The 15,356-nt window shown below is 43.7% G+C and overlaps 1 protein-coding gene across 2 annotated transcripts in view; it reads left to right on the top strand.

The window, feature by feature from the left end:
* sestd1 (SEC14 and spectrin domains 1) overlaps positions 1-15,356 on the top strand; it is a 47,049-nt gene that overhangs the window by 13,091 nt on the left and 18,602 nt on the right. For both annotated transcript variants that reach the window (XM_053626267.1, XM_053626266.1), the window contains 5 exons: positions 1,381-1,494; positions 10,642-10,755; positions 12,840-12,934; positions 14,168-14,223; positions 15,029-15,282. In XM_053626267.1, coding sequence (XP_053482242.1) covers positions 1,381-1,494; positions 10,642-10,755; positions 12,840-12,934; positions 14,168-14,223; positions 15,029-15,282 — 633 coding nt within the window. The remainder of the gene's footprint in view (positions 1-1,380; positions 1,495-10,641; positions 10,756-12,839; positions 12,935-14,167; positions 14,224-15,028; positions 15,283-15,356) is intronic.

The following is a 15,356-nucleotide window of genomic DNA, read 5'->3' as shown; positions in this document are numbered from 1 at the left end:
CTCGTTGCACTAGGCTGATCTCGTAGCCCTCGACCTGGATTTTTCAGAGACACTCGAGTTGAGATATTCAGCTTGGCAGATCTCTCCTTTATTTCTGCACTCGGCACTGAATGACAGCGTCAAAGCATGCTTCTGCCCAAAATTGGTCATCTCCCTGTGCCTGAGGGGATCTGGCTGAAAACCGACCTCTCCACGTCTGCTTCTCATTCGGTGTCACAGTTCGCTTCAAGGTTTTTATCGTGAGGAGGAAAAAGAGGGGGGGGGACTTTTCAGCCAACATATTTTATACGGAATTGATGATGAACTTCCAGAAAAACGATCTTGGGGACAGATTGATCTGCGCAGTTTGATGCTTTATCACCCACAACTTTGCATCAGGGACTGATTTGATGGACCGGTTTGATGAGCCAGAACGATCGGAGTGCATAGAGGTGCCAATATCTATGCTTAACTAGAACCATTTGTGCTTTTTGGCCCCTTGCTATGGTATGTGAGACGCATATTCAGATAAAGCAGCTGTCAGACTGAACATGAATACATTTTGTCCTAAAGGAAAGCCAATTCACTGATCGGACATGAACGACACGTGTTTTTTTTTTTTTTGTGTGTGTGTGTGAGATGGTTAACACGTGCTTCCTCCAAGACACCAACCGCATCTTTTCAAACTGCTGTTCATGCTGCATCACAAGGCAGCGTACCCGTGCTTTCCTCAGAGTGTTCCTCACAGATGCCAGGGATTGGCTACTGTCGCTGTGACTGACAGGGGAGAGAGAGTATGCCCCTCCCACCCAGAGAGCACAGCTTAATTTGCTCTCGTTTCCTGCTCACAGATGACCGTGGCGTCTTCGGGATTCGAACTCGCGATCTCCTGGTGATAAAGCGAACACTTTTTCTGAGTTTCTGCTTTGTTTTAGTTCATGCTGACGTTAACTGCGTGGACTTCAGACTGTAAATCATGAGCCGAAGCTTTGTGAGCCAATGAGGGGAAAATGGGCAGGACCGTGATGGCCCTGGTCTGCTGATGTGCCCTCGTGCTTTTGTGGTAAAATTTCAGGACTGCGTCGGACAAACCATGATCTGGGTCGAACGTGCTGACGTGACATGCGTCCAGACATGCACGCTGAAGAACGTCAGCGTTAGCTTTCCTGTGTGCTGTTATTGAAGAGCTTTACATCACTCTTGCGTCCTCTTATGAACCAAATTCATGGCTTTGTTGCTGAATGCGTGTGGAGATGATTGTGGTGGTGTTTGTGGTTATCAGTGTAATAGCTTTATGTGGGAATTTAATGGTTGTACATCTGTAAGGTTTATCTTTATGTTGCTGTTTTTCCTGTGTGTGTGTGTGTGTGTGTGTGTGTGTGTGTGTGTGTGTGTGTATAGAACGTGATCCCAGCTGAGGTGTCCTTAGTGTGTGTGGTGAAGCCAGATGAATTCTGGGATAAGAAGGTCACCCATTTCTGCTTCTGGAAGGAGAAGGACAGGCTTGGCTTTGAGGTAAGTGCTGCTTTTTTTTTTTTTTTTTTTTTTTTTTTTTACTCTCACTCCCCCTCCCCCCTTCCTTTCCTCATTCCCTCCCTCTCTTCTTCATTCATTCTCTCTCGCTCTCCCTCTGTCCTTCTTTTGCACTCCTTTTTTTTTCTCTCCCCTCCCCTTCCCCTCTCTGTTTCAGTCTCTCTCCCTGTCTCCCTCACTATCCTTCTTTCACTCTCTTGCACTCATTCTGTCCTTCCTTTGCTCTTTGTGTCTCTCTCTCCATCCTTTCTCATTCTAACCCCCCCCCCCCCGCTACTTTGCAGAGGGCTTGTCCCCTGTGCATTTCTTAGAATTTTTGTCTCAACTGAAAAGGATGGAATGAGACCCGGGTTATTTTTTTGATAATACTTATCTTTTGGAAAGTGCCCCAGTGTCAGTGCTGTTTGCCGAGCTATTTTAATAAATCACCCCCCCCCCCCCCCCCCAAAACCATTCCATAATCAGCCGTGGGGTTTCATAATGCGCATCGTACAAATGATGGTGTTGGATTTGATCTATTTTAATGTGTGTTTGACGACATATTTCACAGTCCTGCGTCAAATCCTTCTTTATCATCACGACTGATTGCGCAGGAAGGCTTTGAGCTAGTTAAAAACAGAGGATCAGCTCAAGAGTAATGATGACAGTAAATCTGTGTTCCCAGAAATGTCGTTTATTTTTCAGCAGCCTTTGCACTGTTTATCCATGTCTTAATGATGACCGTGTTTGTGCACTTCAGGAATAATGTGATTATCGCAGCTCTGAGTGCTGGCTAATGGATGTTTTTTCATTTATTTATTTACATTAATATTTGCCTAACATGTTTGAATGGTGTACATGTGAAAGAAGACATGCCTTTTTTCCGTTTTTTTTTTTTTTTTTTTTTATTTTTTTTACCCGATGACGAGCATCCTTTATGTCAGTTTATCCAACACCAATCCAGCGTGTCAGGATTGTTGCGTGAAGGATTCGTGTCCGAGCTTAGGTTCGAACAGGTCACGTCTGCGTCAGAACGAGAACACCAATTAAACACGACGCCCTGTTCGTGACGCACCGGTCTCCTGGGTGCTGCTGATGAAGTTCACTTCTCCAGAATTTTAGGAGTGCAGTTAAGGCTCTGCTCTCAAAAAACGAGTCGTTTTTTTCTACACACACACGGCACTGAACGTGGTTGTATAATAACAGATTGTGCTGCAGGTACAGTCAGAGGCACCCTGGGGCTTCCTGCTTTATAACGAGGTAATTTCCTCCTCCGACTGACTGTAATGAACCGAATGAAGAAACAAATCAGGCAAAAGGGCCGAGACCCAATTATTCCTCGTTGCTGTTCACAAACAAGTCGAGTAATTGCCTGCGGCCTAATGGCTGCTTTTAAAAGTTTTCATCACACCGTCTAGTTGAACGCGTGTGTGTGGCCTTGTAATGCAGTGACCTGTGTAACTGAGCCGGGCTCAAGCACTCCGCTCATTAAGCGCTGTGATTGTGGTCAAGACACAGGTTATAAAGTTGGTTGTTATGCAGGATGTTATTAACCTTTTTCATTATTTCTTTTTCCACCCGTAATGACCGTCTCATTCACGAATAGCTTGCTTTAATGTCTGACTCTCCTTTAAGTCGAATAACTTTGTATGCAGGCAGTGGTGATTTTTTTTTTTTTTTTTTTTCTCTTTTCAACCGCAGACCCCTAAAACGTTTACATGCAAAGCAGTTCGCCGGCCTAGAGCTATAGAGGCTTCTTCAGTTCAGTCTTAAATACCGGTCCTTCAAAATGTTTTAAAATCTGTTTGTAGTGTCAGCCTTTTGTCTGGACACCACAGCAGGCCGTGCGGCGAAAACTCCTCCAGCGAACGAGTCATGAAAAGTGTGCATTTGTAATCAGGGGGCACGTGCTGAAAATTTGGCAGCTGAAAATCATCGAACGTGTCCTTTTGGTTTTTTCAGCCAAAAGAGGGGAAAAACTGTCAATGTTTTGCCAAGGGGGAAAAATTAAAGCTTTAATGACGTGTCAGTTCTAACACGAATAATGATGAATGATGATGAAAACCAGTTTTATTAAAATGCAGCTTTTTTTTCTTCCCTTTACCGCACCTGTTACTACTGAAAGCACTGACGTCATCAAGAATAAAACTCTTCCCGCTTAATAACTTGCAGCCTGTTTGTTCAGGTGCCCTAGTGGAGTAGACGCCAACGTCTGCAGTCTGTCTGTTGTGCGAAAATAGCTAAAAGGGAAATGAAAGGAAGATATTTCAGAGTAATATGTTATGTATCTGAGTATGAAATCTGCGCGTTCTGTTGTTGTAGAGTACTGAATAACTGAACAGACATATCGCCTTGGGACTTGTTTAAAGCCTGCTGCGAGTCCCGGCTTAATGTGGCCGGGTATTCTGGACATCACATGCTTTTTACAAACTTTTACCATCAAATATTTGTGTTCCAACAAGGCAATAATAAAATAATGCAGCTGATGAGTAGAACAACAGTTATATCATAGTTCATTTTGTTTATTTAGTACAATGAAACATGTATAGAGCAGGATCTATATCGGTACGCCTGTCCTTTTTGGTTTAAGTGAGTAGTCATTGGTGTGCAGTGCTTACACTTTGGGGCAGCAAGACTTCAATGGAATAAAAAAAAAAACCAAACAGGAAATTGCCATATTTTGCCCCCTGAACAAAGGGTTAAATAAGTCAAATTTCAAATCCCCTTAATAACTTTTTCCCCTGGGAGTTTTTAAAGGATGTTTCACTGAGGCAACGGAAGTCCTCGCTGCACAACAAGAGTCCAGGGGGTGGACCTGGACCTGATCTAACTCCCTCCTCCTATAAACTCTAACCCGAATTCTTAAGACGCTGTACAACACGCAGCGTTTTCTCCACCACATGGACTTTTGCTTCAACTTCAACCAGGTAGGAGGAGCTGGGTCAGGTCTGACTCCACCCACTGGAATTTGGTTTCAACTCTTGCTCTGGTAGGAGGAGCTGGGTCAGGTCTGACTCCACCCCCTGGAATTTGGTTTCAACTCTTGCTCTGGTAGGAGGAGCTCGGTCAGGTCTGACTCCACCCACTGGAATTTGGTTTCAACTCTTGCTCTGGTAGGAGGAGCTGGGTCAGGTCTGACTCCACCCCCTGGAATTTTGTTTAAACTCTTGCCCAGGTAGGAGGAGCTGGGTCAGGTCTAACTCCATCCCTGGATTTTTGGTTCTACTGCAAGGAATTCTATTTTCGCTACATCGCTAATTTCTATTTGACTTTTCTAATTGAATTTTTTTCTACTTAATTAAAACTACTTTGTCATAAGGTGCATACTGTTTTTGCCCAGATCATAACTTGGTTTGACATGTAAAACCTTTTTGAAATCAATGGAGACACTTTGGATGGATTTGCAACATTGATGATGGTAAAAGTGATCGTTACACATATGGTGTAGCCTTATTTGATTTAAAATAGAAACTGGGTTTTTTTTTCTTTCCCTCTCAGCTGTCACCATCCCATCTCGGTTAACAGCTTTTGGGGGAATTAGAAATATCTTTGTCTTGCTTTTTGTGTCAGACGTGAGCTGGTGACGGCAGCAGTCCCAATGCATTGTGCATTTTTATGCTTTGTCTACGCTCATAAAATTGATCGAGCATGGTGTGTGATTACTTTCATGATGGAAATCATGTTAGTTAGAACAAAGAATCCCAACACGTCTGTAGAGTTTTGGATCCGCCAGTCCTGACACACAGAGCGAGCATCTATGACCATAAACGTGATGTACAGGTACATGGTGGACTAGGGGTTGAGCTCTCCTGTCAGTCATGCACATTGATGACTCATTTGCCGTCTTGTATGACAGCTCTGCCTTCTGTCTGACCACGAAGAAATGATGAAATATGTCACAATGTCCTTCCAGAAGAGTCACGTCCTCATATCTGACATACAGACGCTTTTGTGTGTGTGTTGCAGTTGCCATTTAATTTGAGCTCCACCTGTTTCAGGATGTAATATGGGCCAGCGCTACCCTCTGGGCTGTTTTCCTCCCTTCCGGCCGTTCTGCCGAAGCAGATGGTGCCGTCTGGGCTGGAATGGAGGTCGCTGTACTGATTGCATTCAGCGAGGTGACCTGAATGGGGATAGTTGAGGGAACACTTAGTGCGTGACCTACACGCAGAATGGAGAGGTTTAGTACAGCTGATGACAGACATACAGCACAAGGACCATCCTGTATTCAGCAAGCCCCTTAAAAAAAAAACGATAAATCCTCATTTGGCATCAATGTAGAAACATACGGAGATGAGAGTCTCTCTCTCTCTCTCTCTCTCTCTCTCTCTCTGCCACTCGGCTCCCAGAAGACCAGTTATTCTAGCTTTGCGCATTTTTGTGCTAATTGCATGTTCTTTTCTCCCCCACCAGCTTAAGAAGTAGCCCAGTGACTTCCACAACACCTGGCTCTTACCCAGAATACTGCACTGCTGCTGGCTGGTTAGTTTTATAGCAGGAGGTGGAGTGCTTTAAGTAGCTTATTTTACTGCCAAAAGTTAAGAGCCTATGATTTTCCAAAGCTTTCGGGCAGATTAGGTTTTCTCTCATGTAAATATAGATATTTGAATTTTTCCTGCTTGTGAGAAAAGTTGTTCTTTTCTCTTTTAAAGGATGTGCATCGATTTTTAGATATCAGACGGGATTAAGGAACCTCTAGATGCACTAAATAGCCAAATGGTTGTGGGCATCTGACAATCAAAGTCGTATGTGTTTTTGCGGAACATCGCGGTCCAGATTTACTCCCCCTTTGCTGTTATGATGAGCTCCACTCTTCTGCGAAGGCTCTCCGCTGTATTTTGGAGCGCGGCGGTGGGGATTTGTGTTCATTCAGTGACGAGAGCATTAGTGAGATCGGGCACCGATGTTGAGGAGTGAGGAGGTCTGGGGTGCAGTCGGAGTTCCAGCTCATGCCAGATATGTCCACTGGGGTTGAGGTCAGGGCTTCGTGTGGCGTTCTTCCACTCCAACTTTGGAAAACCGTGTCTTTTAGGAGCTCACTTGGTGCACAGGGGCGTCGTCATGCTGGGACAAGTTTGGGTCCCTTAGTTCCAGTGAAGGGAAATTGTAAAGCTATAGCATATGAAGACGTTCTATACGGTTGTGTGGTAACAGTTTGGAGAAGAATTGTTAGCGAAGAACACGTTCACACTCTCCCGATTACTGATTACACACACTTGGACTCCATCACCTGCACTGCCACACACACACGCTATACAAGGACTCTCCGTATTCACGTTCATCGCAAAGTATGCGCTCTGTGTCTCTTGTACCAGTCGATACCAAGCCGTTTGATCCATCGTTTGTTTCTCTGGTTTTGACCTCGTTGTGGTATTGATGTCTTTGATCTTGTCTGCCTTTGTTTATGCTGTTTGTTCATCGCCTGACCCTTGCATGTTTACTGACCACGTTCTTGGATTTTGTCTTTGTACTGTTTGCCAAGATTATTAAAACCGTTAAGTACCTGCACTTGTGTCCTTCACTGCTTCGTGAATCTACCCAGTTATGTCACGTTTCGTCTCACAGACTCTAGCTTCACCATTTGGCCAAAAGTATGTGGACATCTGACCATCACACCCATATGTGGTTCTTCAGTTCAATTCATTTTTATTTGTATAGCGCCTTTAACAGTTGGACATTGTCTCAAAGGAGCTTTACAGAAACATATAAACACAGGATAGAGATTTTAAGTGTGTGAATTTATCCCTATTGAGTGACGGTGGAGACGGTGCTGAGGAAAAACTCCCTAAGATGATATGAGGAAGAAACCTTGAGAGGAACCAGACTCGGAAGGGAACCCGTCCTCGTCTGGGTAACAGCGGATAGTGTGAAAGTAAAGGAAAGTTCGTTATGGTTTAATATGAAGTCTGTTTTGTTGAACTGATCCACTGTTCACTAAAGGAAACTCGAGTGCAAAATTGTATGTGGTAATAGCAGACCTTCTCTGCGGTTCTTTTCGAACCCTTCCCACAAAGTTGGAAGCACACAGTTGTATAGAATGTCTCCGTATGCTGTGGTGTTAGTTTTCCTTCACTGGAAATAAAAGGCCCCGAACAATGCCGACTGCACCCCAGACCTCATCGGCCGACACCAGTGCCCGGCCTCACTAATGCTCTTCTGGCTCAACGGACAAATCCTTACAGACTTGCTCAAATCTAGCAGAAAGCCTTCCCAGAAGGCTGCATGTTATTATAACCGCAAAGCAGGACTAAATCTGGAATGAGCCGTTCAACAAGTACGTGTATGTGTGTGCGTGTGTGTGTGTGTGAGCGAGAGAGCTGGTCAGGTGTCCATAAACTTTTGTCTATATAGTGTACGTTCTATTTGACCTTGTCTTCAATAGCATGGAGTATACTGGTGCCTTTTAATATGCTTTACTAAACCGAAGATCTTTACAGTGTCTAACGTTGCCGGTATTACCCATCTGTAATTACACACAAAAAGCCAGCCTAATGTTAACAGCTACATTTTAATAACACTGCTCCCAAATACCAGCGGGTTTACGTTTCTGCTTAGCAGTGTGTACAGCGAAACCGCACATAGCAACAACTCCAAATCTGATGCTGCTGACTGCTCCAAAACCCAAAGGAACTCCCTGGTACTATTGAGATGCCAAGGTTTTTTTTTTTTTTTGGTATATAGATAGGCCAGCACCCTTTTTTTTATTTTAAACCACATTGATTACTTGCATATGTGCAAAGTGAAGGCTTAATTGGTAGAGGATTCGAGAAATATATATCTTCTGGTAAATCGTCAAGGTCGTTTCAAATACGGGCTGAAAAACGAAATGTCACAACTCGGCCGTCACTCGATTTAACGGGAATTTGCAGCAGTGCAGGGAGGAATCTGTTTGCCTTTAGTTGCTCGCTCAGTCTCTCATGGTCCTCTGGAGCCAAACCGTGTACAGTCCAAACTAATTTTCCACTCGAGCAAAATGACCGCCTTCCAGTTAGTGGATTCCTGTAGTTTCTGGGCAACTAAAATAAAGCACGTTGGAGCGTTCAGTTGCACTCGTTAATGAGTTTATGATTTGTCTGACTCTGCTGTGTCGGCGTGGACCTTAATCACGGTGCACGGTTTTGGACGGGGCTAATTAAACATTAAAGTCGTGCTGCTTCGCAGAGCGGTTACTCGACTAAAAGGGCATTGTGTCGTTCTTAAATGCCAGATCGATTATGTAAAAGAGGTTCGATAAGTGTCTACGAATCATACTAGCTCTCTACTTTTTTTTTTTTTTTTTTTTGTGTGTGAATCACTGTCTTATCAAATCTGTGCGTGGACGGATTATTCCCAAGGCTCCTTGGCCGGAGTCTTCCAGCTGTGTTCAGGGTCGGCGTATTTGTTGGTGTCCATTGGAAGAGTAAAAAAAAAAAAAAAACCGCAGGATATCCAAAGAACATTCTATTCATTCTGTTTTTCTCTCCGTGTTTCTCGCTTGTTCAAGCCTAGTGCGGCATGACGCAGTGACCGAGGGAGAGACGAGAGCTCACAACGGAGATCGATCCGTTTCTGAGCTTCACACACACACACACACACACACTACAGTGTGTTTGTTTTATATATTAGATGCCATGCTTGTTTAGAATTCTCGTTCTCCTCTTTGATGCCTTTTGATATAAATCCGTGAAATAAGATGTGCGGTGGTGTTCAAATGTCAGAACACTCTCAGACCCAGCCGAGGTCTTTTGATGATTCTGCACAGCTAAATGAGGACTAAAACATTCCAGTGCATGCGGTCTCAGAAAAACAATCAAGGACTGGTTGGTGTGATGCAGCCAGACGCAAAGTGGAGGTACTTTTACACCAAGATAGTGAAGTTCATTTTACTATTACAGCATTTTCTGATTATTATTATTATTATTATTATTATTATTATTATTATTACAACACCACCACATTTTTCCAAGTGGTTAAAATTTTTCATTTATTACACGACACTTTATTTATTTATTTATAGTTGCATTTTAACCTTATGTACTGTCCATGAGACAAGTTAGCTTAGTTAGATTGTAATTAGCGGTCGTTTCCCTTCTTTCTCTCTTTAATAAGTAGTTAATAAGACTAAAATTGTTGCTTGTTACCAAGACACAGCAAAGCCAATCTGTCTCTTAAGATTTTACCGTGTTGGAAAACCAGTTGTCGTCACCGGACACGCGTTCCTGCGTTGGAACTAGTGTCCAAGCTGCTGTTATAGAGAACGAATCACCAATCAGAATCGAGAATTCAACATCCCAGCACCACCAAGCGGTCACTGCTGGGGTCTTAATCAAGGCCCTTAATCTCCGGCTGCTCAGTCGAAGTGTGAAATGAGAGAAATGTACGTTGCTCTGGATAAAGTGTGTCTACTAAATGCCTTAAAGGTAACGTGGAGTTCTCATCAGATTAGTTTTCTAAATGAAAATTATGCTGATGCTGAGCATCTGAAAAGCCTTCCAAGCATCCTCCACGTTATACACACACATGCACAGAGACAGCTGCACACAGTTTCTATACAGTTTTACACACGTTACTTGCGTCACCGTTGTGTTCGTTTAGATCGGATCGCACGTAAGCGTGTGTTGATCGATAAATGTACACCAGACCCATTCAGCTCCTCTGGGTCAAAGCATCAACGTTTGTCCTCCCGGTTTCCCTTCAGCGCCTTTCGTGTGCGAGTAACGAGCGTCTGTGATATTTACCACAGTCATCTGATTCCACCCCAGCAGACGCCCGTCTCACCTGCTGTCTCTGCCTCCTCTGCCTTTAAATACCAGCTCAATTATTCACGCACGATTAACCTTGGCTGGCATTTTTGTCAATGTCGTTATTATTTTTCTGCAACGACACTGTTCACCCACAGCGACCAGGTTTTTATTTATTTATTTTTATAACATCTCTGGCATTTTATGAATGCGAACGAAGTTAATAACTGTCAATGATATTTCAGATATAATTACAGCTGAATTATTATTATTATTATTATTATTATTATTAATGTTGTGATTTTTCTCAAAGACATCCAGTTTGCTCATATGTCAGAGATTCAGTTTCTCTGAATCAGTTTTTGAGACGATCTGTCTGACCAGATTTGTGTGTGTGTGTGTGTGTGTGTGTGTGTGTGTGTGTTTGTAGGTGATCCTGGTCTCGGCTAATAAGCTCACACGGTACATCGAGCCTTGCCAGCTGACCGATGAGTTTGGAGGGAGTCTGCAGTATGACCACATGGACTGGCTCAACAAGAGGCTGGTCAGTAACTAACTCTGCTATAATTATTTTAAGCTCGTGTACAGATTGTGTTTCCGTGTGAATTCTTTGTGGGAAATGATTTATCTTGGATAGTACTGTGTGTGTGGGTGGTTTTTTTTTTTTTTTTTTTTTTTTTTTGGGTGAAACCCTGTCCGGGATCACGGCACTACAGAGTTTCTCATATTCCGACACGTTTTGTTCATCTCGTCGTGCAATGGGAAACCGTGCGGTCAAGAGAACTTCAAGAGAACAAGAGTCTTGAACATGTCTGCATTCTGTAGCGTTACAACATGTTCCAGTTTAGGCTGTAAGTGCAGCTGCAACTCTTTTGGGATATGTCTTGTTCAGCTTTGCACATCTGGATCCTCAATATTTCTCAGCCTGTACCAGACTGGATGTTGGATAAGAGCATGTCTTGCCACAGATGCGCAAATCCGAACGAGGCAATTCTAACACATTCTTGGTTTTTGAAGTACTCCGCTGCAGCTGTGGCGGTACGCGTAAGGTTGTTGTCCTGCTCGAAGGCGATTCTCGAACATGGCATAGTTTCAGATCTTTCCAGTCCGGAGTGGGTTTTCTCCTATGACTTCCATGTATTTGACTCCAACCCTGAGCCTAGTTTCCCAGACCCTGTTGATTAAACGCGTCCACGCAACATGAGGCTACCAGCATGCTTCACTGACTACGTTTACATGGACAGCAGTAATCTAATTATGGACCTTTTTCTGAATGAGACAATATTATGATTAAGGTGTTCACATGAGGCGCTTTGAGAGTATTCCTTTCATGTACCCGTTTTACGTGTTATAGAATATAGATCGATTAACGTCACACGTCATTACGTCCCCACGCCACGCCGTCCGACGTTCCCTCCTGGAATTTCACGTATCGACGTACAGTTGGTCTTCGTTATGGTACCGTTTACAGTTTCGGGTGTTTTTATTTTTAATTTTACGAAAGCTTCAAGTGCGGTTAATTATTTGTCGTGCTGTACGTGCTAATAGACGACTGCTTGAAGCCGTGGGCTGCGTCCCAAACCGTATACCTAGTATATAGTAGCCGAGATACATGTATTTCTCCTACTATATAGCAGGTAAGTATGCGGTTTGGGACGCAGCCGTGCTCTCTTGTTTGCCGTCAAACGGTTGAGCGCTGCCGTGTGTGTACGTGTCCTGTCGCACAATGCGGTGAAAACTCTCACACGTCGTTAATAGTGTGATTAAGGTGTGTACATGTCTGTAATGCGCTTTGATAATGCGACTAAAACACGTCCACACGTCTTAATTCCATTTGTGTTTACTTCGAGTATGACTGTGATCGGATTAAGGTCATCAATAATCGCTGTTTACATGCTAGTTTCTTAATCAGAGTCTCCTCTTAATCTTGTTAATATCAGATTATTGTTGTCCGTGTAAACGTACTGACTGTGGGGATGGTGTTGTAAGGGTTGACTAGCTGTGCTGAGTTTTCAGCCAAATCTAGTGCTTTGTGCCAATGCCAGAAATTTCCATTTTGGTCTCATCAGACTAGAGAGACCTTTTGTCACCAACAAGTGATTTCATATGTTCTTGTTTTTTTTTTTCCCATAAAGCCCAGCTTTGTGGAGTGTCCAGGCTATGACCCTTATGAACAGCTTATCTCGTCCGACTAATCTTCTCCGTATCCCATCAGTAACTATTGGTGGATGGCCGGATCCAGCAGAGCTGAGATTGTGCCGTATTCCATCTATTTTGTAATAATAGATTTAATGGTGGTTGCTGGATTTATTTTTTAATACCAAAACCCAGATTGATGCCAGAATGTCCTCTGGGTTCTTTCAGGAATAGGTGTATTTACATGAAAGTATTTCATGACCCTTTAATTGCATTCCGATGGCAACGGGGGTGAATACTTGTGCAAAATTTTGCAGTATTGATTTTCTCCATACTTCAATATTATGTGCTGTTTTGTTTCATGATATAGACTCTCAATTAAATTCTTTTCAGTACCAAGCTCCAACACTACAAAATGTGTGTTTTTATTTGTTGTTGTTGTTGTTTTTTCCCCTGAATGTAAATTTTTTCATAATTCTATGTTTTATGCAGGTGTTTGAAAAATTCACCAAGGAGTCCACTTCCTTGTTGGACGAGCTCGCCATCATTAACGAAAACGAAAAGACCACTCAGCCGGATAAGTCCAGGTAATCTACGCCCCTGGTTCAGACCGATACGCCGCTGTTTCAGTCTTTAGTGCTTTCTCGCTGGCTTTTATTAAACCGTATTAAGCATTCATGAAGTCCTCTGCTCTCAGATTACTCGAGTGATTTAGTGCTATCAGCTGGCCTCGCAGCAGGCGCCGGGACTCGGGTTATATTCCGTACAGTTCATAATGGACCAAGTATGATGATAATGCTGTTGCTTTAGCTAATCTACGTTTAGCTTGTATTAATACTAATACGCCTCTTTTGAACGCCAGGTTAAAACGATTGAACAGTCTATTTAATACGACACAGGTTAGAGTGGATAACGAATATTTTTGCCACGGAGGAAAGTGCTATCCGTCCCTTTTCAGATACGTGAGCTCACGTGTGTTGCTGTGATTGAAAGGGGAGCGCGAGTATGTCCCTTCCAATCAGAGAACACGTGTAGTTTTATCAGGGACATGTTTTGTGCACGTCTCCTCGGTGTTGTAATCTCCTGCATCTGGATCGCATCAGCAGTGACGTGACGACAGGAGGAATGAGATCCTAGCGGGTTATTTTATTTTCTGCAAACCTGGATGTTTGAATCACGTGGTCATGTGATCACGCTCCATTCGGTTACATGGTGTCCAAAGAGCCACCGGAGTAGAGAATGCTGGGTTTTATTTCGCTTTGGCGTGAAGCAAAGTTTCAGTCTGAAAATACAGTCAGACAATGCATGCAGAAAGTAGCAGCAGTCTGCGTAGAAAATCACAAGCTGGCTGATCCGGACAGACGAAAAGTCACATAGGAGCGCTTGTAAAATGGGAAATTTACCCCAGGACCCCATGTAAATGTAATCCTGTCCGAATAGGGCTTAAGAAATCCAAAGTTTGGGTAGTGGGTCTTACTGTGGAGTCTTACTGTGTGTTATTGTCTGGAAAAAATATAACTTTCATCAAAAAAAAAAACCCATAAAGTTACATAGTAATTCGTCTTTGTGGTTAGATGCATCAGAGTAGAATTATTGCCCCAGCCACAAGAGTCTCTATTTTGTGTTTATTTTTATGCACGTGAAGCCCTCATTATGTAAAAGCAGTGCTGTTTATCTGCTGGTCTTGTGAACCACACCAGAAATGTCAGGGCTCAGGTCAGACAAGGAGACATTCTGTTGCACTAAATGTTTAAAATAATAATAATAATAATAATAATAATAAAACTGTGCTTTTTTTCCCCCTCTCTCCCCCACCACAGGCCTTCAGAGTGTAACGCCCTGCCATCATTCGACCCAGAAACTGTCCTACAAACCGGTACGCCTAACTTTCTATTCACGAACGCACTGTGGAATGATTATAAAGAACTATCACTTCTGGGGGGGGGGTGGTGTTTGGGCTGGAAGTCAGCCAGATAGCCATATGATGATATAATTTGGGGAAATGTTAGATTTATAACCATCGTCCTGAATAGTAGGATTTTTTTTTTCTTTCTTCTCCCCATGCATTTGGAAACTCGGTCAAGTCCTAATCCTGTCAGGGTCTGAACGGTAAGAACATTTCTGGTAAGTGGTTACCATGCCAGGATGTGACAAAAGCAGACTTTTCAGGGTGGAATTTTTAACCAGCGTGCGTTTTCCCGAGCCGCAGCACACACCCGAGGCGGTTTTCTCCCGTAAGTGCAGTGTAGAGGAGCGAATGGACGAGTGTTCATGCAGCTCTTTTCCTGTGCCCGAGCTCGTTGCTGAAAGAAACACTGTGCCGTCACCGTTACAGTGCGACGGTTAAACAATGCCATTGTCGACTCCGATGACTCACACTGAGTGAGCAAAGGCCGAGTGCACAATTCAAGCCCTTCATTTTCAAGGATGTTTTTAGTCGGTCTGAAGGAACTGCTGAAGGATTGTGACGTTTTCCGCGCGAACAAAGGAAAGCAGGTCTTACTCGTCCGGCTGAAGTGCTTCCTTTCAGGAGCGTTTACTCATCCACGATCCATGACCTTTTCTCTTCTTTTTCTCGTTCCCCATCCCTTTCTTTATTTCCTTTTATTTAATTTCCTGTTTTTCCAAATTTTTTCCTTTCTTTGTTTATAAATTTTCACCATCTTCCCCCTCGCTCTCAGGTCACGAGTTGCTGTCGGAGCTGCAGCAGAGGAGGTTTAACGGCTCCGAGGGTGGCGGAGGTGGTGGCGGCGGCGGCGGTGGAGGCGGAGGAGGAGGGACGGCCTGGTCCCCGATGGACGACGAGCTCCTGGCTCAGCCGCAGGTCATGAAGCTGCTCGACTCTCTGCGCGAGCAGTACACCAAGTACCAGGAAGTGTGTCGCCAGCGCAGCCGCCGCTCGCAGCTCGACCAGATCCACACCAAGGTCATGCAGGTAACGTTTAAATCGTATTCAATTCCAGAGAAAGGGATGGAACGAACGTTTCTAGCTTCAGTTACGTCGTCACT

The sequence above is a fragment of the Ictalurus furcatus genome, chromosome 6 (assembly GCF_023375685.1).
Source record: "Ictalurus furcatus strain D&B chromosome 6, Billie_1.0, whole genome shotgun sequence".
Lineage (NCBI taxonomy): Eukaryota > Metazoa > Chordata > Actinopteri > Siluriformes > Ictaluridae > Ictalurus > Ictalurus furcatus.
The sequence above is the reverse complement of the archived record's forward strand: the minus strand, read 5'-3'. Positions and strand labels throughout refer to the sequence as shown.